This window comes from Sebastes fasciatus, chromosome 2, assembly GCF_043250625.1.
Source record: "Sebastes fasciatus isolate fSebFas1 chromosome 2, fSebFas1.pri, whole genome shotgun sequence".
NCBI lineage: Eukaryota > Metazoa > Chordata > Actinopteri > Perciformes > Sebastidae > Sebastes > Sebastes fasciatus.
The window spans coordinates 36998423-37026414 of NC_133796.1; the positions used below are offsets into that span (position 1 = coordinate 36998423).

Here is a 27992-nt window from a genome sequence, read left to right on the forward strand (position 1 = left end):
AATCACAGACCGCCATTCGCTGATGCGGAAGCGTCCAACGCGGAAGCAACACCGATCCGTTTTTCGTGACACGCATTTTGCACTTTGAGCGCTTCTTCTTCTTCTTCTTCTCCCGGAAACACAGAGACTAGACGTCCGGTCGGTACTGTCCTCAGATACCAGAGACACAGAGGTGTGTGTGTGTGTGGTGCAGGTATGTGGTCCAGTGGAGAAGCCGTGTTGCGGTCCGTGGAGACGCCGCTGCTGCTGCTCGGTGCTCTGACGGCGGCCTGGCTGTCGGTGTGCTCCGTGTGTCGCCTGGTGACCGGGATCAGGGTGTGGGTGCTGGGCAACGGACGGCTCGTCTCACCCACCACACTGGGGACATGGGCAGGTGAGAGACTGTGTGGACACAATGACGTCACTGTCTAACGTTAAGCTGGCTTGTGTCATTCACCTTTTTTTAAATTTTTTATTTCAACTGTATACACATAACTTACTAAGAGGAAAGTGATCAAATAAAGATACAATATCATATCAAAATACCATGAAAACTGTCATTGGAGTCGGCCCATTTCCTCTTTAAAGGTCCCATATCGTAAAAAGTGAGATTTGTATGTATTTTATATTATAAAGCAGGTTTAAGTGATATATAAATACTGTGAAAGTATCAAAACACTCAATCCATGGAGAAGTACACACAGCCCGTATTCAGAAATTGTGCGTTTGAAACAAGCTGTTAGGATTTCTGTCCATTTGTGATGTCACAAATCTACAATATTTAGACCATTTCCCAGTTTTAAACGTAAACATACTAAATGTTTATTTCCTGTTGCAGCGTATGCGAATGACATCAGCTGACAGGAAGTAAACATGGACCCAAACTGTTTCCTAGCAACGCAATTCCGTTGCCATTCCGTTGAAATGCGCTAAAACGGAGCGTTTCAGACAGAGGGTAAATACAGGCATATTCAGACAGACAGTATGAGGAAAATAATGTTTTTTTTTAACATTAAAGCATGTAAACATGTTCTAGTAGAAAACCCAAAATACAAGCATGAACCGGAAAATTTGCATGATATGTCCCCTTTAATATTAATTTATTAGTGGGCCTATTCATAACAAATTGCTTCTTGGTACAGGAATGAATGAGTTGTTTGGATTCTTGGTGGTTCCTATATAGATGAGCATCAATTTGCACCTGAACCTGAAGAAAACAAAGTTTCTTTAAGTACTTGTAAAACTAAGGAGATGTGTCTGTCTTGTGGGTGTATTAACCAGCCATTCTTTCAACTAAACATGAATCCAAGATATATATATAAGAATAATTTATAGTTTATTTTTCTAATCTACAGATACAGATAGCTTTATTTATCCCCGAAGGGCAATTCAGTTTCTGCAGTCCACCGAGACATTTACACATTCATACTGCACTATCATCAATGACAGAGGGAACACAGTAGGTGGCATATGGGGAGGTGCAAGATCAATACAAGTACAAGAATAAAAATATTTGAATTATTATAACTATTATAATCTACAGAACTCACAAGAATATTCATAATCAAATCTAAACTTCTCCAACTCGTTTTTAGTTATATTCAGTGTCCAAAGGAACTTCTCTAACTTAATTACTATTATTATTATTATTATTATTATTATTATTATATAATATTCAATTTATTTATTTACTATTTAATCACATCCAACCCCTTTACATTTTTGTTTACAAAGTCACATTAAAAAAAAGAAATGCCCAAATCATTTTGTGTGTCTATGAAAGAGTAACTGAACATGCAGCTTCAGAAGCTCTGTTCACTGCTCTCTGCTGGCTGAAAGTTATAGTTGCATCTCTGACAGCATCCAGCATCAGTGTTTAGTGATGCAGCAGCTCAGCATTTAACAACCTCACACTAGACTCCACTTGATAATACTTTGATTTAGTGTTTAATCATTTGTAGCTACAGAAAACAGCATCGTTTGTATTAAATTGCTTTTACTGTAAACACAGCATTTAACTTTAGTCTACAAATTCCATGGTCTTTCAGATTATCAGTTATAGATAACAGGCCATTGAGCAATGAAGGCCAATGAAGGAAACACTTTCTGCTGATATGTATAACCTTGAATACTATTTACAACGTTCCAGTTTTACAATCTTTGTCGCAACAATACATTTTTCTGAAATAGTTTTTTAATTTTATTCTATAAGAGAAAATGTACTTTAATCGCTTAATAGAATACGTCTATATTATACATTAGATTGCTCTCAGTTTGAGAGCAACAGTAGAGGAATAGATTTACTAACAATTGTTCACAATACATTACACAATTGGTGTTGTGAAGTGCATTATATTGAAAGGTTTCTAATATCCTGCCCTCCTCAAGTATATAAATAGGAAGGACAAAACAATAAGAAAAAGTCAGAATATAATGTAGTCAGTCTAGTACAACCACCTCCAACTATGACCTCAGAAACAGACCTATAGTTGAATTTACACACTTCAGACAACAAAAACGGAACATTATAAACTTTGTAAAAGTATACGATTTTATGGCAGAACTGTTTAGAGCTGCGACGATTATCAATTAGTTGTAAAATGTCTCTGATTCCAGCTTCTTAAATGTGCATATTTTCTGGTTTCTTTACTCCTCCAAGACAGTAAACTGAATATCTTTGAGTTGTGGACAAAACAAGACATTTGAGGACGTCATCTTGGGCTTTGGGAAACACTGATCAACAGTTTTCACCATTTTCTGACATTTTATAGACTAAACAATGAGATTATTCGTTAGCTGCAGCCCTAGAGCTGTTGTATTGGATTGCATTATATTGTACAGGCGTACCTAATAAAGTGGCCACTGAATGTATATTACAATCAGACACATTTTCTTTGAACGTGACATGGCCAACCTGAACAGTACTGTGCTGTTGCACTGTGTCACAGCTTGCATAATAAGTTAACCCTGAGTGTTTTATGGCTCACACTGGTGATTGTGAAGTCTACTTTTGCTTCAGCACATATTTGTTACACACTATAGGCTTCTTCTTCGTCCCAGCAACAGCAGACTGCAGTGTTAGTCTGTGGTGCTTTTCACTAGAAATAAAGAATGGGCAGGGAATGATCAGCCTTTTGTTATCTGGTGTAAACTCTAGTAAATCTTGTCATGGGATTACGGCTGGAGGGGATTATCAAATCAGACTGAACGCTGTCCATCTGTCCAGCCTGCTCACTGACTGGACCTTGAAGTTTGAACAGACTGCTGCTGGGATTGCTCAAATGTTTGCGAGTCTGGTGTTCAAGGTTCACGTCATGATACATGAATCACATAATCAGTCAGTAGTTTGGAAAGAGGTAGAAATAGCTGTTTTAGATACAGTTATATTACACTGCATTCTCCACGTTCAGTGGAAATCATGAGATGAAGAACAATAGTTAATAGTCTGTTTCGGAGTAAATCTTTCATGCGTTTGCAGTGTATATTTCCCAATCCTAAATCATTTTATGTGTGCATTTATCTTTTTACTTGGGCACTCTTATTTTTATCATTTTATCAGAGTTTCAAAATCGGAGCAGTCTTTTTCAAGCCGTGCATGTCGCAGTCACATCAGTCCGCCAGAGAAACCCAAATGTTTTGAGGATGCGTGCTGAAGTTGCCCTTGATCTTTTTTTGCGTGCAGCTAAAAATGGAACCGCGTCAGCCGGGGTTTTTATTTTTGGATCAGGCTACACATGCAAAATGAATCAGAATATATCCAATGAGGCAGAGGAGCCCGTTAGCCTCGGATGCCGCCGCCGCTTCCATTCACAAACTTTGTCTCAGTGAAGTGGACTTGATTGAGAGGATGGCCTGATTATGTAACGGGAGCAGAGCCATTCATAAATGAGCCGCAGGATCCTCGGGATTCAGGTTCACTGGTACCACATCGCACTTTGTTGTGTGTGCGTGTGTGTGAGAGAGAGAAAGAAAGAGAGTCTGTGGCAGTATAACAGAGAACCATTGTAGTGGTATCCTAATGAAATGGCGTCGAGCTATCTGAGACAATGCTCCACTTATTAATAATATAGCTGCCTTATATTGTAATAATAACGCAGGGTGGTTTATAAATCAAGCTCATAAAACAGTAACATCTATCTAAAACAAAAGTTACAGCTAACAGTTTATTTATCACTAACCTGTCTGTCAGTGCTTATATAATGACTTCATCTGTTCACATGCTGTCTGATTTTTTTAAAATTTACAATCCAGTTCAAACCCTTCAGCTCAGTGCTTCCCAAACGTTGTTTCTGGTGTCCCACTTCTTAAAAATGACAAACCATTGAGACCCAATTCACAATAGTTCTTATCTATAAATTGTGAGAAGTGCAAATTTGTGCGTTAATGAACGTTGCTGACCATTTTTACTGCCATTTCCACATCACATTATATTATCTTGAATAGGTAAACCAGCCATAATAAATCACAACTCCATTTGATGCATGTGTTATTGAAAACATATTGCAGATGCAATTTGCTATGAAAGCAGAAAACGAAGAAGAAAACCGTCCAATCACAGACAGCCGATCGCTGATGCAGAAGAAACACTGATCCTTTTTCGTCGCACGCATCCGGAGCTCATAAAATTTGTCTTTACCCGATGCCATTTTCTGGCGAGCGTGCCAATTGGAACTTCTCATGTACAACTCTCAACAGAGATGAGAAGGAAGCGAGATGGCTCACTCATTAGCTATGTCCATCATCAGCTCCGGATTTTTTTTTTTTTTTTTTAGTTTTTTACCACTTTCCGATTTGCTAGATTTACTAGCCCGATGTGGCATTTTACTTGCCCCGGGCAAGCGGGCAAACCTTATTGTTTAGCCCTGTACGTCGATGTCATAATATGAGACTAGATATTGTCTTTGATTTTGGATATCGGAATATCTTATTATTTGCCTTTACCCACTTGGCCATTATAGCTACATTACTGATGATTATTTATCAAAAATCTCATTGTGTAAATATTTTATGAAAGCACCAGTAGCCAACCCTACAATAGCATCGCAATATCGATATCGAGGTATTTGGTAAAAATGTCATGATATTTGATTTTCCACCTATCGCCCAGCTCTTATCGAGGCTCGGACATTGTTGGTTATCCAACATATGCACACATTCCAGTGGTCTTATTTGATATAATAATAGTCATTGTTGCTGTTTTAGATTCGGTAGTAAATTATTTTATTATTGTGATTGTTCCAGTAGTGCTCGGTGCAATTACATTACATTAGAGCTGCAACTAACGATTATATTCATGTAGTATAAAATTACAGAAAATGAAACACGAAGTATAATTTAGCTCAAAGTGACATCTTCAAATGTCCTGTTTTGTCTGAACAAGAGTCCAAATCCCAAAGATATTCAGTTTACTGTGATATAAAACAGAAGAGAGATGCAACAAATTCTCGCAAAGTTGATACTAGAGAATTTTTGGCATTTGATTGAAACAAATAATCGATTATCAAAATAGTTGTCAATCGACTAACCAATTATTTTATATATACAGTATATAAACACTTATGTCTCTATGAAATACCCCTCTCCTCTAGTATAAATAATGAGTCTGGAAGTAGGGCAGGACTTTGGTTTATATTTTAGGTGCAGAAGATGATTTATTCCCACTCCTTCAATTATTTTCAACAATAAAACGATGTTGGCTATCAAACCCGACACCCGGATGATGACACATAGTAGCACCATCATCAGAACACCTAGCCAGTCTAACCTACATTCTGCAGAAGACAGCACTTCCTAAAATAGACCTTGTTTTATTTGACTGAAGGGAACATGCACTCAGCTATAAAAGCTTTTTTTTTTTTTTTTCTGTTCCGACTGCAAAACAGTTCATTCTTAAAACAACTAAAAATAACCCAGCCTATGTTTCCCTCATCATTGTGCCTGTGGACTCTGCATCACTCTCCCCTCCTCTTCCCTGTGCTATTTTTAGTTGCCCCCAGGATCCCCCATGTTCGTGTTTGTCATTTTCTCTCCTCTTTCCTCCCCCACTCCCTTCTGTTTGGTTCTGCTGCAGCCCTAGAGGATGCTTGGCACCTCGGCATCATCTGTACTTAGGAAGATCACACAAAGGGGACATGGGTACAGCGAAGGGTAGGTAGACAGATGAGTAAGAGAAGGAATTAATAGTATTGTCAAAAGAACAAAATATTTGCCTAAAATAAACATCTCTGCGGGGATATTTGTATTAGACATTGCGGCAACAGCACAAACAACATTTCATGAAAGCAGCAACGATCGGGTAGTGTGTGGTGTTCTGCGATATGGCTGACAAAAATACCGTATATTAACAATATTAATCATGATATATATACCATGTCTGTTAAATGCTTATAATTCTTAAATAAAAAAACACATATAATAGAAAATATTTAATTAGTTTTCTCAATTAATCGATTAGTTGTTTGGTCTATAAAATGTCAGAAAATGGTGAAAAGTGTTTCCCCAAAGCCGAAGATGACGTCCTCAAATGATAGCTGATAAAAGATATTCAGTTTACTGTCATAGAGGAGTAAAGAAACCAGAAAGTATTCATATTAAAGAAGTGGACTGGAGCTGGAATCAGAGAATTTTGACTTGTTGTTATTATAAAAATGACTCAAACCCCATTAATCGATTATCAAAATAGCCGATTAATTTAATAGTTGACAACTAATCAACTAATCGTTGCAGCTCTACCACAGCAGTCCCTGGCCTCATCTTACCTTACATAAAACATATCCAAATAAATGCAGTGAGGTATACAGTTTTAACATTTTGAGGGAAAGAGAGGACTGGTATCAGATTGGTACTCTGTATTGGCAGAGTTGAGATGTTGGAGGGAATATATTGGATCGGTGCATCCCTAGTTAAGATAATATAACAAGTGAGACTAAAAACACTTTAATTCTCGGTCTCACTCATTTCAATGAGACCACTGCATTGACCAATTGGGGGTGTGAACACAGAAGTATCTTACAAAAAAAACACAAAAAAAACCACAGGATCTTTCGGCAAAAACTTTTAACATGGCTCAACTTTTCTTGCAACACAATGCAACATAAATCAGCAAGACACCACCGCATCGGTCAATCAAATACATCTTTGTTATGTAACCAGTTGCCTTCCGTGTGGGGAATGCATTTTTCCCCACAGTGCTAATGTCTGTCACACGCATACTCTGGCCTCCATAGATGTATTTCATCTTTTTTTATTACCTGTCCCAGCATATAAAAACACAACGGATGAAACTTTAGTAGAAAACAATAAGTCTGTACATTTTAGGGATGCACCAATCTGACTTTTTCAGTCCCGATATCTGGGCTTTGGGTATCGACCGATACGGCGAGTACCAATCCTGCCAGTCTTTAATTAGTAAGCTGTATGCCTCACTGTGTTGAAGTGACTGAGATCATTCTCTTATGTGTAAGGCAACATCAGGCTTGACTTAAACATTCCTAACTTTATAAAACAAAATATAACAAAAACATAGATATAAACTTACTGAATTGTTATGTATTATTAAAATAATAAATCGTACACCAGCAACATGGTAAAATATATTCAAAATTAACAGAAATTACAATTCAAGTGTTTTTAATGCAGTCCAATCCATTGTCACCAATACCCGATCCAGCTCTTTGAGACCGTATCGGCCCGGTATCCGACATCAGTATCTCTGTGTCCCTAGTACCTTTTACTGGGCCCGGCAGCAGACCACAAATAACTAAATTAACGGCAAACCATAATGCACTTTTCTTTTCACTAGTATACTTATCTTTAGTAGACTTAGACTGTTTAAATTTGTTTTGCATAGAGATTGCACTTATGTTAGTGCACCTTGCATGTAAATGAGTTTAAAAGCCACGCTAGCGGCCCCTAGAGGCTGATCTGCTCAGTGCAGCCAGACTGTTGTGGTTTGACCTAAACCACCAATATTCCCATCTTAAGTGCTCTTCACTCTGACAATTAGGTCTAAACCACAGTGCAAAAAAAAGGGAACAAAATAATTACAGAATAATAATTACACACAACTGACACTTAAAAAACACAAGATGAAGAATAATACAAAAGTATACACAAGGATAAGATGAATGTTGTTCTTTTAAGCCAGGTCATACAGGGATGTCCTGACTCTCCATCCCACTCCAATCCACTTTTTGTTATATTTAGCCAGAGGTGTGATGAATAGTTCCTTCTGAAAGATGGGAATTACTAAAAATAGGCCGCTGCTGCTGCTGCTGCTGCTGCTGCTGCTGCTGCTGCTGTCGCCGCCGCTGCTGCTGCTGCTGCTGTTTGTGCCAGGCAGTTCCAGGGCATCCGTTCGCTCGACTGCCACTGATGACAGAGAGGACCTAACTTCCCCTCTCTCTCTCTCTCTCTCTGTCTTTGTCCTCCTTATATCCTCGGCTGCTCTCAGCGTACCTCTTCCTGCAGTACATTTATCTACACTCCCACTCAGCCCTTTACCCTTGAAAGTCAATTCATTTTATTTTTCTAAAGCTTTCTTGGCTTAAAGCAAAAAGACCATCATTGGTGTTATTGCACTGCACTTTCCAGGGATCACTTATCAGACATCAAACATTCCCTGACTCTGACTTCTTTATCATCAGTTTTCTGTGGTGCTAAAGTTCCTGGAGGTGGCGCTCTTTGTCTGTTCATATATGGTGGCTACTAGCGTTGCTTAGTTTTTACTGCACAGTTTTTGCAGTGTTGTCTAAAATCTTTATTTATGAGGCTGGTATAGCAGTAGATTAATGCCCGTTATTCGGTCCTGGAAGAAGATGTCCAACAATCACATTATGGGTGTAATGTTTAGGTGTCCTTGGTCATGCACAAGAGCACTTTTTTGTTGTTTTTTAAACAATATTTTTATTGAATTTTGCATATATTTTACACATACAAATAAAAAAAATTCAAAAAAATCAGATAAGGAAAAAAACAAACAAGGACAACAATGTAAAAGCACTCAACGACACAGAAATTTCAACCTTGAAGTTCAAGGAATTCCAACAAGAGTTTCAACACCTTTTCAAATTCTCCTACTTTTTCTCTTTGTTATGTAAGTCAGTCTCTTCGATACAATACAAGATGCCATCTCCTTCACCCCATACATGCATCGACGGTACAACCGATTTTTTTCCAAGATAAAGCTATCATCCTCCTGGCCTGTTAGTTGAACTAACAATAAAGTTATTTGTATATATACCTAGTATACAGAGGGCTTTATTCAGTGACAAACACTCAGTATTCACTGTTTAATGAAGACTGTATATCCAGTAAATTGCTTCTCTCTGTTTGTTGTTTTGTCTTTGGTCCTTTTTTCATCTAATTTATATTTATATTAATTTTTCATGTTGTATGGATCCATCCCGATGGTTAGTTGTGAATGAATGGAGGAGTATACAAATATAAGAAGACAGCGTAACTTCCTTTTTCTCAGTTTTAATGAACCAGCCAATAGAGCCCCAGTTTTATGTTCATGGAAAGAATCTATATCTTGTTCTTGTACCGTGGAGAAGCATATCCTGCCTTATTAAAGTCTGTGTTTTCATATTTGATTCAGGATTTTATACACTTTGTCCTGCTAATTCAGTTTCTGTCTGTCTCTTTTTCCCATTTTAGTTGTGACAGGAGCCACAGATGGGATTGGGAAAGCTTATGCAGAGGAGGTAAGATTCCCTGGACTCCGAACCTAAACAACAGAGGACCACAGTGAAACAACAGGGGGGGGGGGTCGGGTGGGATTTCTCTCTCTGTCTCGCTCTCTCTCTGTCAAATACATACGGAATATTAAATAATTCATAAAGGTGTGCTTGAAAATATAGAGTTTTGTGCCTGTAATGTTGGTTTTATAAGCTTGAACATTCAGGTTTGTATTTATAATTTCAGTTGGTTTGCACGAAAATACAGTTTTGTTGCTGTGATCCTACTTCTGTAAACTTGTACATTTGATTTGTTTCTGTAATGTCTGTGTTTGAACGTTTGTATATTCAGGTCATTGCTTGCACGTTTATTTACTTGAGTCTGAATGTTTAGGCTTTTGTAAACTGCTTCTCAGGTTTGTGCATTCAGATCCATGCCTTTCGGATTCATTTTTATTTAATTTCAAAGTAACAATTTAGAAATGCTAGCTCACGTTAGCTAGTTGACTAGCTACCTAACTAGGATAGTTCCACATGAAATGTTTCTTCTAAATGGTTACTTTCAAAGAAGGTTTTACCTTGCCAGTGACCTCCTGTTTGACATTACCACACAGTAAACCTGTCAAATGTCCGTGCTTGTGCAGACAGATGCTTGTGCGTAATTATTCGCCTTTTATCTTGTGGAATTAAAGGGACTGTTTGTAACTTTTTAAGCGTATAAATGTAGCGGGTCGCCACAAATGCGCGTTCGCATATGCACGCTCGAGTGTGGCCGGAGCCTCGTCTCCGCTGACTGCTTACCTTCACTCAGACAGAGCGCGCATGCCCGCGTACTCGCTCCACCTCTACTAGACGTGAATGCGCGCTCACTCCACACTGCAGAAGAGTTAGTTTAGCTCTGAGAATATCTAGTGAATGTACAGTGGACGTTTGTGCAGAAATAAATGCTGCAGCTCCTCCAGACCAACAGAGGTTTACCGTGTCTTGTGAAGTGATGGGGCTCCTCCACGTGTTACGTTGTCGTCTCGTTACCGACCGGGTGCCGGTGTCTCCCTGCGGCTGCCGGCTGCGGTCGGGAGGCGATAACGTAACTCGTTGAGGAGCCCCGCTGCCTGAGCCTGCGCTGAGGCAGGAAAAGCAAACACTAGGATCAGCAGTGATTCATGGAGAGACCTTTGTCTGGTCAGCTAACATTACTGCCAAGCAGCTGAAATATAGAGTGATATTGTGCTTTTAGCTGACGTGTGTCACCTCACTGTTTTGAGCGATGCTCGTCCATGTCTATTTAGAGCGAGCAAGCGCGAGCTCGACGCTGACTTTCGTTGATTTCAAGGCCACAGGTGTCGCTGTTAACAAGCATTTCTGAAAGTTACAAATAGTCCCTTTAAGCTTGACTTGCGAAGCACAGATTACAGGTAGAAGCCTAAATCTTCAGACTCAAAAAATAAACCTGTTTGAAACAGAAATTACGGGTACAATCACAGGTACAAGTTTACAGAGCTAGGACTACAGTGACAGAACTCTTTATGCACCTTTATGAATGATTTAAAGGGAAAATTGATCCACCTTTTATGTGGATGTCCAATCAGTGTTGATGGTAAGATGTAGTCAATTGAAGCAATAAATTCCTCAGTGCGTGCTGTATTGACCGAGAAAGCTGAGTTCTCCTGCTCTCAGAGCCGCGTAGGCAGTGCCTACATGTACCAGGATGCATTGCACGCAAGCTTCTGAAGCCCAGGGTCCCCGCCGGGCGCCAGCCATATCATCTTGTACAGCTGCAGCCACGGCCTCGGTCTTTCTCTTGTTCAGCTAAAAGCAAAGAGAACAAGGAAGACTAGAACCAAGCTGAAATAGCAACCTGTAGTTCTTCCTTCCAACTACGTCATTCATGTCAAATGACGGCACTGGATGCAGGAAGAACAAGAGATTTTGTAGCTGCGAACTCGGCTTTCTCAGTAAATATAGCACGCACTGAGTAATTTATTGCTTTAATCAGATACATTTTCCATCAACACTGATTTGACATCCACATAAAAGGTGGCTAATTTTTCCCTTTAATATTCCATAAACACACACTTGTTTAATGCCACTTCTATTCTATTATCTACAGACTGACTCTGCTAAAATGTGTGAAGTGCACACGTGTCAGTGTATAACCTTTGTTTGACATGAGTCCCTGTGCATACAGCATATAGACATCTTTGAATGTGCATGCTGTACATGGTCATCCAGTCCATGTATATCCATTCAGTATTTATTTCTTTTGCACAGTTTGTGTTGTTTGAAACTTCCAGAGCACTTGACTGGTATATAGATATTTTGTTTTATTATTTTTTTCTTGTTTTGTTGTTGTTTATTGGTGCTTTTTATATATATATTTATATGCTTTTATATGTACACCTACTTTTTTCGCTGCTTGTGTGTATGTCCTGTCTGTTCCTCGCCTTTGTTTGTTCAGCTTTGTTGTCCTTGTTCCCAGATGTTGTTTCTGTTTATGTGTAGGTACATAGAGAGAGATGCATGAAATCGGAGTCAAATTCCTTGTATGTACATGTATGTACTTGGCAAATAAACCTGATTCTCATTACAATGTTTTTTTTGTGTTTGCAGCTTGCCCGCAGAGGCTTTTCCATCGTGCTGATCAGCCGCTCTCAGGAAAAGCTGGACGACGTATCCAAGGCGATCGGTGAGTTGTGTAAATATTGTTATTGTTATTTTATTTTATTTTATTTTATTTTATTTTATTTTATTTTATTTTATTTTATTTTATTTTATTATTTTATTTTATTTTTATTTTTTATTTTTTTTAAACATGCAGTGTTAATACAGACGAAAGTGTTGCCAGACATGGACAATGGAAAGTGAAGATTTTTGTAGACGAGTAGCATCTACATCTAAATCACGGTGAAATAAATTAATATAACTCAATATTACTAATCCATCAGTCAAACTAATCCTGTATTTTACAGTCGAGGGAAATCAACAGTACCTGTGGTCCAAAGGCCCAAGTCTAATGTAGTTTGTGTGTTAATTATGACAGCTGCTTGAGTTCAGCCTCATTTATCCTGGACCTGAAGTGTTGCATCCATATTGCTCAGTGTGATAGTCCGACAGGGCTAAATGACTAAGACTAAATGCTGTTGCATTGAGTTGCGTGTGTTTCACGAGTGATCCTTCATTGAGGGGAGATTCAGCAGGACTCTCGTGCTTTTGGCTACGAGGCAGTAAAGCCTCCTGCTGGAGCTGAAAGTGAATCTGTCCAATTAAATGAAAGCTTCCTCTTAAGGGAGGGATATCCTCATTGATGAAGAAGGATTATTTCAGGGTTTAATTATTTTTTCTCCTCTGCTACGGTCTTCCCTTTCCAAGTGACTATTTGTTAGTGATGTGGTCAATTAATAAATGCTTTACACAAGAGAGCGCTCCTTTTTCTGGTATCTTTCATTGCTTCTCATGTATATATGCAAAATGAAAACGTTTTGTGCCCCCAGCGAGCAAATGTGGTGTGGAGACCAAAACGATCGCAGCGGACTTCAGCGCTGTAGATATCTACTCGAAGATTGAAGATGGACTCCGCGGACTGGAGATTGGAGTGTTGGGTAAGACTGCAGCAGGTGCTGCTTAGGTCACCTCGCTTTTCATAAAATTGAATTAGTCGGTCGTATGAGAAGGCAAATTCAATCTGAATCAGTGCCTACAGGGCATCAGGAATGCTGTAAAATCCACTTTGTTAAATGTGAGTTTTCCATGTAATCATAAAGGTTAATTTATCCTGGCTTTCTCCAGCCCTCTGCTGCCCTCCTAAGATTGGAAAGAGGAATAACACCCTGAACTCCACATTACAGAAATGCAATCTTCCTTTTCATCCGTCACTTTGTTAACGTTATTTAGTGTGTTTAATGTCACAGTTCTGTTATTTTTCTCTCGTTAACAGTGAACAACGTTGGAATATCCTATTCTTACCCTGAATTCTTCCTCAACGTCCCCAATCTCGACACTGTAAGTTATTATCTTTACTATTTACAATGAAGGTATAAATGATTATCATACAGGCATATAAAGAATACCAGATTGAAAGGAATAGAAGTGGTAATAATAGCACATCCCATAACATATAGTTTATGTCATTTTGTCTTTTGTACACATCATATTTCAATCAAGTTTGATTAATCTAGCTCCACTACAAACTGAATCCTTTTCAGTTTCCAGTTAGATGTATGGACAGTTGCTCAGATCAGTTTCTGACTTACATTGAATAGACAAAAGGGGCCAGCTGAGTAACACCTGATCAAATATTGTACTTTTATTTTAAGTGGAAAATAAATTTGTTATTGATAATGTATTGTAATTATTAGGGTTGTCAAAGTTAATCTTTAATGCATTAACGCAACTTGCAATTTTAAGGTTTTGGCGGGCTCAGTTTTAAATCTAGAGTCAAGATAGTTGCATCATATGAAACGAGAAAAAACCTCAGGAATCCACTGGTACCAACCATGTCAAACTAGCTTTGTCAAGAAAGAGGCTAAATAACACTCTGAACTTATGCTAATTTTTGGCGAGGAAAAACTGGCATGGCCATTTTCAAAGGGGTCCCTTGACCTCTGACCTACAGATATGTGAATGTAAATGGGTTCTATGTGTACCCACAAGTCTCCCCTTTACAGACATGCCCACTTTATGATAATCACATGCAGTTTGGGGCAAGTCATAGTCAAGTGAGCACACTGACACACTGACAGCTGTTGTTGCCTGTTGGGCTGCAGTTTGCCATGTTATGATTTGAGCATAGTTATAATGCTAAATGCAGTACCTGTGAGGGTTGCTGGACAATATTTGTCATTGTTTTGTGTTGTTAATTGATTTCCAATAATAAATATATACATACATTTGCATAAAGCAGCAATTGCCCACTCCCATGTTGATAAGAGTATTAAATACTTGACAAAGCTCCCTTTAAGGTACATTTTGAACAGATACAAAATGTGCGAGTAATTTGCGATTAATTATGGACAATCATGCGATTTAAATGTTTTAATCTATTGACAGCCCTAGTAATTATACTACGTTGCCTGCTTCAAGGTTAAAGATTCTTTAATTGTCATTTGTCAATTCCAGCAAAGCAGTCATTAGCAATGAAAATCTTTGGTCTCAGGTTCCTTCAACAATGCTCATAATGCTAATTGTCAAAAGGAAGACAAAGCTTTCAAAAGTAGTCAAACTGGGAAAGACAATTACAGGCTACAAACAGACCCTACTGTCCTATCATCATGGCAAAATCATAGATGACCACAGCCATCCCTTAAACCACCACTTTCAGCTACTGCCATCAGGCCAAAGTTCCCTGTGCAAAGAAAAACATAAAAAATAGTTTGTCCCTGTTGCCATGAAGTATCTTAACATGTAAGGACAGACACATTCCAAAGCCAGCTGCTACCTCCGCACACAGCACTTTATATCTGTTTATTTAACCTTGATTCAGTCCTGGTATCTGGTGCTCCTTTTTAATGTAGCTTCTATTGTGTTTTTATGTGAATGTGTTTTCATGTGTCCTGTCTGGATGTGATATGTTGTTTTAATGTACCCTTTTCATAGCAGTTTTTTGCACATGCGAACCAAAGACAAATTTCTGCCTTTTGTACGCGAAAAGCAGACAAAGTATTTTTTATTCTACTCTATAAAATATGTTTATATATAAAGGTAACAGGTACACAGTAAAAGTTAATGCAAGCCTGTGTGAGTTTTACTGAAAGGTGGCCAAAAGAGGCAAATACCGGACCTTAAATAGTGTAGTGCAACAGTAGCACAAGTAGAGAAGCGTCATAATAGTTACACAGCAATATACTGTACCTAAAGTTTGCTAACATTAGCCACCATAAGCTACTGGTCATACCACACCAAGTAAGGTTGTAACTTACTTTACTTAATTGAGCAATGGTGACTTTTTTTTTTGCTTAGGTTTTAAACTTTTCATTTGTAAGAGAATGTACATGCTTTTTCTTCTTTCAGAAGTTACCAAGTGTTGCTTTAATGTGAACAACTTTTGGCATTTCAGCAAATAATTTCTACCATCTTGTGCTTTAAAGGACCAGTGTAGGATTTAGGGGGATCCATAAGCAGAAATGGAATATATTATTCACAATAGTGTATAATCACCTGATACTAAGAATCGTTGTGTTTTCGTTAGCTTGCTAGCCACGGTGGTCCGCCAGGTTTCTACAGTAGTCCAGAACAGACAAACCAAACACTGGCTCTGCAGAGAGCCTTTCACGTTTTTACGTTACCTGAAGGCCACCGTAGTTCTCCAACACGCTTGTGAAACTGTAACGTGAGCCACAGAGTGCAAAACCTTTGTACCGCCAGCCGCGGTCTGACTTCTGTTGCTCCTAAAGTAGTGTTATTATGGTAAGGATGGCCTCTGAGCGAGGCGAACGGCGTTACCGCGATTTTGCACCCACACCAATAGATGCCACTAAATCCTACACACTGTACCTTTAAGAAATCTCAAGATAACATGTTTAATATCTGCAGTTGATTGTCTACATTTCTGAATAATGATAAATGCAAGTTAATGCACAAACACACCACCCACGTTGTAGTAATGCTCCTGTTCTTCTTGTTTCAGTTCATCGACACCATGGTCAACATTAACATAATGTCAGTGTGCCAGGTGAGTGTTATTATTTTAAAAACGTTTATATGTAATTGGGGATTTTTTAATCGACAAAAAAAAAAGACCTTTAATGTCAAACATAAAGCTATGGGTTGGTAATGTATTTTAGATTTTTTCATCCAGACAACTTTCAATAAATCATATGTTCTGACAAAAAAAGAAAAGAAAATCCGGTACCTGTCGCTGTCACAGGACTGTAATAAACCCGTCCAATCATTTCATTCGGCCCAAATGAATGGATTGGACGGGCTTATTACAGCTTGCCTGCGTCACTCCCTCTGTCCGTACACTCATTGTGCGTCACCGTAGTCTTCCCCAAGCTGCTAGCTTGACAGCTGTGAGTACTAACAGTAGCCATGTACGTTGTTTACGTTCATGATGATCATTTTGGGGTAGTGGCTTTGGAGGGAGGCCTGAAGGGACGGGCTGTCAGTGTTGCCGACTTGCTAGATTTATCAACTTTTGGCACTAGTGCTGGTGGCTACTTTCATTGGAAAAGAGTCGGCAACACTGGGCTGGGTTTTTCGGTTGTATAATTTAAAAAATCTAGCGTACTCTTGCTAGTTTCTCCAATGTTACCTACCCAAGCTTTAATAATTGCACAAGTATTTCCCCTTCAAGGTGATATTTAATAGAGGCACCTTTGGAAGTGATAACAGCTTTGTGTCTATGTGGCACAAGGCTTTTTCCTTGAGGCACAAGGTTTCTCCCTTGAAAAACTGTTAGAGTTCAAAAGAATTAAAAATGACAAAGTTTAAGGGCTGTGAAAATGTTCTCAAATCCCCTTTTTATATAGTCACCTTGGAGATCCCTCCCTAGCAGAGATTAGCTTAAATAAGTGGTTCAGTCTGCACAACATGGACTCTGTGGATATTGACTAGTAAATGTTTGCTGTATGTCAAACAAACGTCCGGGTCGCCTTTGAGTAATTAAGTTTGTCCAAGTGGATTCAAACCGCTGACATAGTTTGAGGCCCCACTGTCAGGTAGTCTCGCAGACCAATAAAGACACACACACACACATACACACAAACAGCACAATGACATAAAGCATAGTAAGTCACTTCCGTCCCTCGTCTCCATGTTCGGCAGTTCCCAGAGCAACAGCTAAAGTCCACCCACTCTCTTTACACTTAATTTATGTCATTCAATATTTCTTTAAACTGCTCCCTCTGCTATCGTTATCATTGCCTCTCTCTTTTTGTCTTCGCTCCCCGACCACCTCTCCACACACAACCCACACACACACACACACGCGCGTTTACAAATGCGGATGCACACCTCCACACACCTCCACACACACTTGTCCACAACCCACGCACATTAGTAGACTCGTTTTTGTTTTTTGCCTGTCTAATGCTTTCACTTGTCCCCTTCTCTCTCTCTCTCCTTCCTTCTCCATTGTTTTTCAGATGACACGTATTGTTTTACCTCAGATGGTGGAGAGGTAAGTTTGTCTGACTTCAGCAGTAATACAATACTGATGTCTGTGAATCTAGAGTGATTAACAGCACAAATGCATTAAGCAGCACACGGGGCTTTGAGTTGAAATGGTGTCGTGATGATATGATCATGCAATGCATAACTGTAGAAAACAGTTAAAGGAACGGTTCGGTATTTTGGGTAATATGCTTACTTATTTTCTTTAAGGGTTGGATGCAAAATTTGATACATGCTCTCATGTCCGTCTCTTAAATATGAAGCTGCAGCCAGGAGACGAACAGCTTAGCACAAAGACTGGAAACAGAGGGAAATGGCTAGCCTGGCTCTGTTCAAAGTTTAAACCCAGCACCTTTTAACGCTCACTAATCAACATGTTAGATCTTGTGTCTTTCATCAGTACAAAAATTGTTATAGGAACGCACCGATAACGAATTGGATATCGGGCCAATACTGACTCAAATAGCTTGATCGGTATCAGTGACAATGGGGCCGATCTATTTAATTCAATTCTATGTTTATATACTATATACATTATATACTGGAATTTTAATTCCTGGTTAAGTTTCGATCAATTTCTTGATGCATTAAAAAGGTTTATACTTGAATTGTAATTCCTGTTAATTTTGAAGATCTTTTACCAAGTTGCTGGTGTACAATTTATTATTTAAAAATAAATAATTCAGTTAATTTATATTTGTATTTATTTGGTACATTTTGTTTTTACAAAGTTAGGAAAGCAATATTTAAGCTAGGCCTGATGTTGCCTTTCACATAAAGGAATGATCCCAGTCACTTCCACACAGTGAGGCATACAGCTTATTAATCAAACACTGGTATCAGATCGGTACTCTGTATCGGCCAATACCCAAAACCCAGGTATCGCTAACGGGACTGAAAAAGTCTGATTGGTGCATCCATAGTAATAATAACATGTTGTGATATATGTGTTGGACTACTTTTGTGCCGGGCGCAGTAATTTCCTAGAGTAAGCGCATTTCACAAAATGTTGAACTATTCCTTTAATTACACTGCACATCATTAAAACTCTTTATTGTACTATTTTAAAGTCAAACATAACATGAAATGTTTATGCACACATACTGTATATAGATCTGTTAATACGTGATCGATCTGTAACCTTGATTGCATATACAGTAAGCTTTATCTTAAGGTTTATTCATTAAACTGGATGCTTTATGTGCTGCTATGACGTATGGTGTTACGGTTTAAATCAATGTCACAAATATTGTTAAACTATTCATTTTTTTGTCAAAATATGATAAATGATCAAATTGATTAACAGGAATATTACTTTTGTGGGAATATAATCTCTTTCATGATACATACTGCACCATCTGTAATTTTGGTAATTGTAATGTTACGTTAGAACGTGCACATCGTAAAGTCTGCATTACAGCTGTTTTATACAATTTTCTGATCATTATACTTCCGCAACAACGTAGTCGGGGGTATATAGCGCTCCATGTGCCCGTCCTTCCGTCTGTTCGTGTGTCACAATTTCGTTTCCGGAGCAGAACCCTGAAACTATTTAACTTAGGAACTTTGGTATGATGGTTGACAGTGTGGTCTAGTTGAGGAAGGTGAGCTAATAACAAGCTACATTGTGCTCAGTAGACTAATTCCATTAGTTCCAAAAGGGCAAAACCTTTGGCCCTACTTTAGTAGGTCAATCGGTGAGCGGGGATATATGAGCCATGCTCACTTTTGCCTTGTTTTTGTTGTAGCTGAGTGAAATTAAGTGTGAAAGCCTTCACCTGCTTGGCCATCGTATACTCATACAAAATGTATTTTTTTTTTTTTTCTCAAAATATCATCCACCTCCAGTTTAGATTAAATATTGTATGAAAGCACCAGAAGCCGGGGCAAATATATCAACACGTTGTAAATATTTAGGTATTGATGTTACTGTATCTTTGATCTTATCAATATCTACCAGCTCTTCTTTGATGTACAACAAGAGCAGTTTTTTTTTATTCAGCTTGCAAGCACACACAGCACCATGTCCTCTATCGTACTGGGATTGATTTCAGGCTGAAGTCTTTGTTGCATGTCCCCTCTTTCTCTCTTTATGTGTTTCCTCTCAGTGTAAAAGAGCATTTTCTTATTTATATTCCTGTGTTTCCAGGAAGAAGGGGGCCATCCTCAACATCTCGTCCGCCAGTGGGATGTACCCAGTTCCTCTTCTTACCGTCTACTCCGCCTCCAAGGTAATTGCAGAACATAGTTTATGACCTTTTCTTCAAGTGTTCACTGTGTTATCAATAGACGCATCCCAACATCATAAACGGCTTACATCTCGCCATATAATATAGTGCATCTTTGTTCTCAAGGTATGAATTTTTCTGTCTAACACATCGAGGCGAAACGTACCTACTGATGACGATCGATGCTAGTTCAGCTTTTTTTTTGGATGCAGGGATAAAGTGAAGGATCGTCCTTTCTCATGTTTTCCGTTTTAATTGTTCAATATAAATAAGCCGGTGACTAACTCAGGTCCCGAGGTAGTGTACCAATTAAAAATGTTTATAGGAGCATTTGGCGTCATAATGTTTTTTTATAACCGTCTCATGTGTGGTTGTTATCTTAAAAACAGCCTGTTGTTCACACTTTGAGCTGATTAATGTGCCGGTGTCTCAACGCCGGGTCATTTTTATCTACTAAATCCCGGTGTCTGCGGTGCAAGTTTAAAAGTGCATTCCAAAATCCATCTCGGGTGAATCTTTAGTTTAATGCTCAATTTAACGATCATCTCAGTTCATTACACCTGCCATTAACATTGTGAAAGCACATTGTACTTGAACTCTTTGTGCACTTATTTCCTCTTTGCTAGTTTTTGGCACTGCAGATTGTGGACTGTCCTTATTCTTTTTTTTAGAATTGAAATGCCATGGATTTTTGATGTTTTGGTGCCATCTTTCTTCTTAATGGAATTGTAGTTTTGGCCTTAATGAGCTGTCTTTATCTAATGTAGGCATTTGTGGACTTCTTTTCCCGAGGACTGCAGGCTGAGTACAAGAACAAAGGCATCATCATCCAGGTAAATTAACCAACCTTAGTTCTTTCACCAGAAGCCCTCATGCTTTTGATGAAGGTTGGTGGTATATAATGATGCGTTTCTATTTTCAAATAGAAACGCCCACTCAGCTGTTCCCAAAAAGCGGTGACATGTTAACAAAGTAAGCTAATCGAAGCTAATCAATAAGGTTATAGGTTAAAGGCCCACCTAGTAAAAATCAATATCCATTTAAGTGTACACTATTTTTAGAATATTTTCACCACGTTACCTCCTTTAACGACGAGGAACTGAAGCCGTGTTATCGCTGTTTTCAAAGCCACCAGACTACATTCTGCTTCTCCAAATTGGGAGCATGCCGACCGCCATTTAAGTTACTGTACTACACTGACCATAAGCATGTATATATACTGTACATGTAGGGGCTTTGGAAAATAGCATTTTAACGCTAAAACATTCATACTTTGACCAAAATATGAATGTTTGGATTTGAATACATGAGGAACACCACTGGGAAGCTACAGAATGATATAATAACCTAAAAAACAATTAGGTAAAAGTAATAATTGACCTGCCATTTCCGAAAAATAAATGTCTCAACACTGTGTCGATACTTTACCAAGCTATGAATTAGACACATTGTTCATTTATGTGTGTTTTCCTTCTCCCCCCCCCCCCCCCCCCCCAGAGTGTTCTGCCATTTTTTGTTGCAACCAAGCTAAGTAAAATCCGCCGGGCTACGCTGGACAAGCCCAGCCCAGAGCGCTACGTGTCAGCCGAGCTCAACACTGTGGGGCTACAAACCCAGACCAATGGCTACCTGCCCCATGCCATTATGGTAAGTCTTGGTATGTAACGGTAGGAGCAAAAAGAAAAAAGAGTCTAATATGAATACGTGCCATGAATCTTTTTTTTAAATCTTCACTTCGGGCTTCATTTTTGATTTTCACCAAAAGCAAGCCTGTCTTTGAAATGAGTTTGAAAGGGAACCTCAATCTATTTTATACATTAATAGTCAAACTGTGTCTCTGTTGAACTGAAACACATTCCAGGCTGCTGAAGAGCTGGGTTTTTGTGTAACCATTTCTTCAAAAACAAGTACAGGTCCTTTGTACAATTAATTAAAAACTTCATAGTATCTCCACATTTTTATTTTATAATAACTAGCCGTTGCCAACAATGTTTGCAAATTCTGGAGATCTGGCATTGGACACTAACCGAAGACTGTCGTGTCATCTGCGTGTACACTAAACTGACCACTCAGTGTGACTCAAGTTGTGCTGAAAGCCAGCTGGAACTTAAAATCACACTGCAGGCCAGACCTTCCTCCGCACGTTGTAGTCCGTTTATATAAAGAGCACGAACAATTGAAATGTGATTATCCGACAGTCTGAATGGGCGGTACAATTTCAGCCGTTCTAATACCAACTGTTGTCTCTGTAGCAGTAATCGAGCAACAGTCGAGGTCTGTCATGGCAACAGGACGGAAACATCATGGGGCTGCAATTTCACTTTACACAAAAGAGCTTCCCACCTGCTCATCTCCATTCACTGATTTAATGTTGTGTCAACAGTTGCTAAAGCATCAAGAGGTAAACATCCTCTGAAAGAATGGAGTGGGATGCTCCTCCATTACCTCGCCATACTATGTGCATCCTAATACTGTAATTACTCCGCAGAGACACGAGCATCACAAAATGAGACGGAAACACAAGTTTAGTTCAGATTGTTCTCGGTCTCTTCATTTTAACAGAGGTTACAGAGAGCCATCCATTTCCTCCACGTTGTGTCGGACACTGTTGAACTATGTGACCTTTAATGTCAATGATCATTTATTGATATACGTATAAATAACAACACACCATCCGTTACCGTATACAGGTGATCAATAAATCATTCAGCATAAACAAGCCTTTGTTGATCCTGTAAGGTCGACGGTTATTTTGCGGAGAACGTAAACAGATCCTCCCTGTCACTGGCCTTTATATTTCACTAAACCACAAGCTGCAGACAAGTAGCGTCTGCTCTGATTATCTCATAATCCCTCTGCCTTCAGTTGTGCAGTAAAGCTCTGCCCATCTCCCCGTTATAATCCACAACTCATCTGTATGTAATTTAGACTGCTGTAAGGCTGCAGTCTGAAACCTTCTACATGCTCACATGTTGTTTATAGATATTTGGTTGCACAATTAAGAAGTCATCATAAAAGCCTATTATAATAATAATGATAATAATAATACTAATAACTAGAATGGCACTCGGAGAGCGCAGACCTCCTCCCCCTCTCCGTTCAGCCTGCGCCATCATCCACATGTATTTTTGTTTATGTTGAGATCAGCTGTACGTAGCGGAGCATCGTAAAACACTTCATTCAAACTGGACAGAAACAAAATAAGACTCACCTAAACCGTCGTCGTTACTCTTTCCAACAATCACCAAGTGTGCTTTGGTCAAACTCAACTGTAATCTCACAGAGTTTAATGTGAAAAAACGCAGATTCTACATTCGGATCGTGATCTGGATCGCCACCAATATCTAATGGATTGTTCATTGTGCCACACCCCACCCCTCTAAAAAAATGTCATTGAAATCCATCGCGGACTTTTGTAGTAATCCTGATAATGGACAAACAAACCAACAAACCAACGGCGGTGAAAACATAACTTCCTTCTTAGGCCTTTCGGCCTTGGCGGAGGTAATAACGTAAAGTGGGAGGGGCCCCTTGCCCACTTCCTGCCCCCCTACTTCCCACGCCCTTGCTCTAGGGATGTCACGATACTACAAATTTAGTAGTCGATACCAACACCAGTGAAATTCCACGATGCTCAATACCCAATTCGATACCACGGTAAAAAAGAAAAACAAAACAACAATTAAACATATTGATGTGAAAACTTCTCCTTCAACAAACTGGATTTATTTAAGTTTCTCACCAAAAACAACATTTAACAAGATTACATTTGAATACGTCATGATGAGGTTATTATTTACCTTTGCCTCATTTTTACTGAATAGAACCTGAATGCATCATAATGCAACCTCCGTTAACGTTAGCTAGCTCTCGTTCTGCCGATTTCAACACAGATTTGTTGTTCACAATGTAGCGTTATCAGGGAAAAAATAGGGTGCGACCCCTGGTCACGTCGATAGTGAGTTTACTGCGTCCTTTCGGATTTTAGATGCTGTTAGTTTCAAGTCCTCCCCCGGTAGCTATGGTACCAGCGTTAACTGTAGAAAAACGGGTGCTGTCACGTTTTCAGAATTTTGGCATCGACTTGGTACTGAAGTATCTGTTCTCGTGACATCCCTACCTTGCTCGTACCAAGCCCCTCTTCGAACTCGACCTTCATTTTGATCTCAACTGCACAGCTGTAAAGTTTTGTGTCTGCATCCTACACGGTTGTGACGCCATCACGGTCACAAAAATGTGTCCACAGACAGACTGGCAGAAATCTATAAACACCTGGCAAAGTGCTCTAAACCTCCTCTGTGGTAGCCCCCGCTACAGTAGGTGTCTCCAGGAGCACATTTTGCCACGATGACACACACACACACACACACACACAGACTCACAAGGTCAAAACAATACCAGCCACACGCTGTCGCGGCTGGTAATAAAACTAAATGGATGTGGAAGTGAAGGGCGCTTACAAAGAGTAAGTGTATCACCACACTCAACCAAGTCCATAAGTCATTATCCGTTTATTATATCCACCTTGGATTTAAGTATCTATCCATTTAGAAAAATAACTAATTTCAGCTTTAAAGTAAATTAGCATGAGGAATTAAAATAATTCAATTAATAGGAAATCTGTATTGGTAATTAATTTAATTAATTGAATACGATAAGTCAAGGAAACAACCACCATAAAACTGCTACTTACTTAAAAAGAGGATTAAAACCAGTAGGGGTTTCTTTGAAGCAAAATTAACTGTTTTAGGCGCCATACTGTTGTCTTGGAAGCGTGTTAACTGACATTATGGCTAAAGCAGAAACTGTTTTATTGCACTAATCTGAATATGAATATATATATATATATATATAAAAAAAATTGATGCAAATGTGGTGAATTTGTCCAGCAAGATAAGTATATTTTTACAACTATCTATAAGTCGTTGTAGCTTTTGATAACATCAGTGAGATAAGGTTTTTAAAAAAAATGCTGCAATGGAAATTTAGGTTTGTTGATGTATATGTAAGATGTGCAGATACTCTATAGAGACTTGTGCCAAAATGGCTGTAAGAGCATTAAAACGGCACAATTGCTTGCGTTTTCCTCTGCTCGCCACAGTTGTTGCTTCTGTGGGTCGGATAATTAATAATGAATGCTAATCTGTTATTTGTAAATGCCACCAGCTGACCATGTTATTTCCCTCTGAAGGGCTGGGTGACTACAGCTCTGCTCCCTGCCAAGATCCTCAACAGCCACGTGATGGGGATGGGTTTGTCCCAGCGCGCTCGTTACCTTAAGAAGCAGAAGCAGGGTTAGACGGGAGCGGGCGGCGGCGGGCGGCGGCAGACAGAGGGGACCAGCTGTGTTAACGACTCGTCTGTCCGACTACCATCATCATGGACCAAGAAGAGAAAATGTGACAGTTTCTGGGCAACATCTCCCGTTTCCCTCCCTCTGATACTCCCAGTCATAGATGATGTGAGGCAGCATCTGGCCACAGTTGCCGTTATATGTATTCAAACAGTCGTGTGAAAAAATACCGAACAAAGTGGTGCTCTTCATCTAGTGATCAGCTTTAATGAATGGAACACTAACGCTGAAACTAAAAAAACAATTCCCCAAACTATCCATCTGCCTGCGAAACATGATCGAGAATTAAGCGTAGATGATGAGGGAAAGATGCAGATCATTTGGATGTGACATTGGAGGCTTCTGTATATTTTGTGTGTGTGTATCTATGGGCCTCCTGTGAGTGAGTGAGTGGACGAGCTTTTAACTTGTTGACCAGCTTAAAGCTGTTTATAGAACACTGGAGGTGGTGCTCGCTGACTGTCAACACTCTCCAGAGCACTTGAACAATGTTTTATCAAGATTTAAAAAGGCGGTAATGGGTTGTTTGTGTGACATTAATAGCTTAATTCCTCATTCTTTGGGATTTTATTTTTTCATATCAGTAGTTTCAAAGCACTGAGATTGACACCTTTCTTCTTGAGCACCAACTCAGTTTCATTAAAGATCTCTTTTTCCATCTTAAAGGGATAGTTCAGGTGTTTTGAAGTGGGGTTGTGTGAGGTACTTATCCATATTAGGTGTATTACTTACAGTAAATGATGGTCAGCGTGCCCCCAGCTTGGAGAAAGAGACAGGAGTACCGACACCGGAGCAAAGCAATACAGTGCTGTGGACAGCACTGTATCCACCTAAAAGAAAGTCCCCCCCCTAAAAAAATGTATATCTGTTTAAGTCTATGCTATAGTTAGAATATTTTCACCGTTTTATCTTTCCGTCAGACAGCCCTTTCTTTCTCCTTTCCGACGGGGAACTGAACTGAAAGGGAAACCTTTCTACGTTCTCTTCAAAGCCAGCAGGCTCAGATGACAAAAAACGTATGGATACGTTTCACTTTCAGTTCAGTTCACGGTAAACGTAAAACGTAAATTTAAACAGATTTTTTAGGTGAGGCTTTCTTTTTGGTGCGTAAAAATAGTTTTTCTGCTGTCCCTGTCCACTGCACGGTATTGCTTTGCTGCAGTGCCGGTGCTCCTGTTGGGGCATGCCAACCGTCATCTACTGTAAGTAATACACAGGGCGGTTGTGGCTCAGAGGGTTGAGCAGGTCGTCCACCAATCGGAAGGTCGGTGGTTCTATCCCCGGCTCCTCTGGCTCAGAGACACTTAGCCCCACATTGGCTTAGCCATTGGTGTGTGAATGAGTATTTAGATTAGATCCTGATGGGCAAAGTTGGCACATTGCATGGCAGCCTCTGCCATCAGTGTATGAATGTGTGTGTGAATGGATGAATGCTGACATGTAGTGTTAAGTGCTTTGAGTGGTTGGAAGACTAGAAAAGCGCTATATAAATGCAAGTCCATTTACCATTTACATTTATAAGTACCTCATACAACCCCACTTCAAAACACCTGAACTATCCCTTTAAGGTTTTTCTCGACAGTATTGATGTGGTGGTTAAGGGACCGCATGTTTAATTTAACCAAACCACATTTAATCTGTAGATGAATAACCAGCACCGAAGGAGAAGTTTTGGTGTAATATGAAAATGTGTGTTTTGTTTACAAACTAAATTGATTTTCAAATTCATTCTTACAACTGTCCTTATTGTTCGGCACGACTTTCTATCCTGAAATTCTTAAAATTCTTTTAAAATACACTTGATCCCGGTATAATGAGTGGGCTGTTTGTTTGTGTGTGTGTGTGTGTGTGTCAATAACAGAGCTACAGCAACATTAATCTCGATCTTTTCACCTGTATCACTGGATTTACTAAAATGTGAAATCAAACCAAATATACAGATGGCACAACAGACAACTTTCTCTTTTGAAAACTACGTGTTAGTTGAGTTTGTTTGTTCCTAGATTAGTCGTTTCGTGTTTCATTGATTTGTTTTGGCTCAGATATCAGCTTTAAGTCATACTGTATTAATCCCCATGGGCAATTTGTACTTGACATTTCTAACTCTTTAGGTGCAGCAGCAGGGGACAAGCTTCTGTGCTTTTCTCAAGGATTAGGTATTATCCTAATACCGGGGGTGAATGTTGTTCGGGGTGAAAGCAGAGCAACCTGGAAAACCACATTGCATTTGTTCTCCCAACTATCAATAAACATCATCTTTCTGTTCTGACTTCTCGTGCTCGGTTTCACCTTTCTTGTCACTTGTGTTTTGGATCACATGGTTGTACGATTAAGAGCAGTGGTTCCCAACCTGGGGTCCGGGCCCCCCTTAGGGTGCTGCCAAAGATCACGGGGTGCGCCAGGATTTGTCTGCTCTGAGGTTGTCAAAATTGGATTTGCAAATAACTAAAATCATAATAACACACTTACTGGATAAATTATACAAAAGTCTGTATAATATTTAAAAATATATATATATTTTACTGCTCAGTAGGCCAGATTCTGTTTAAAGCCGGTGTTGGCGCACAGTGTCAGATAAAGATCCAGCTACACTAATATTAGTTTTATACTATTTGTAGAATTAGATTCCAGTGGAGGTTGCGTAGG

The 27992-nt window shown here is 39.3% G+C and overlaps 1 protein-coding gene across 2 annotated transcripts; it reads left to right on the forward strand.

The window, feature by feature from the left end:
* Positions 1 to 27615, forward strand: hsd17b12b (hydroxysteroid (17-beta) dehydrogenase 12b). 2 transcript variants are annotated; one of them, XM_074622594.1, is made up of 11 exons: positions 1 to 373; positions 9637 to 9683; positions 12267 to 12342; positions 13148 to 13255; positions 13591 to 13655; positions 16279 to 16323; positions 17738 to 17772; positions 19915 to 19996; positions 20761 to 20826; positions 21491 to 21640; positions 25185 to 27615. In XM_074622594.1, exons 1-11 carry the CDS (start codon positions 196 to 198, stop codon positions 25290 to 25292), a joined length of 960 nt encoding a protein of 319 aa, XP_074478695.1. In that variant the 5' UTR covers positions 1 to 195; the 3' UTR covers positions 25293 to 27615. The 2 variants fall into 2 exon arrangements, with proteins under 2 accessions (XP_074478695.1, XP_074478703.1); XM_074622602.1 differs by having other exon boundaries at positions 22 to 373; positions 21491 to 21650.
* The last annotated feature ends 377 nt before the right edge of the window (positions 27616 to 27992 follow it).

Excerpts from the sequence above, each read along its gene's own strand:
- hsd17b12b (XM_074622594.1), top strand. The coding sequence starts at position 196 with ATGTGGTCCAGTGGAGAAGCCGTGTTGCGGTCCGTGGAGACGCCGCTG. Across the intron at positions 12,343-13,147 it reads CGACGTATCCAAGGCGATCG|CGAGCAAATGTGGTGTGGAG; the intron begins GTGAGTTGTGTA and ends TTGTGCCCCCAG. Across the intron at positions 17,773-19,914 it reads TTACCTCAGATGGTGGAGAG|GAAGAAGGGGGCCATCCTCA; the intron begins GTAAGTTTGTCT and ends CTGTGTTTCCAG.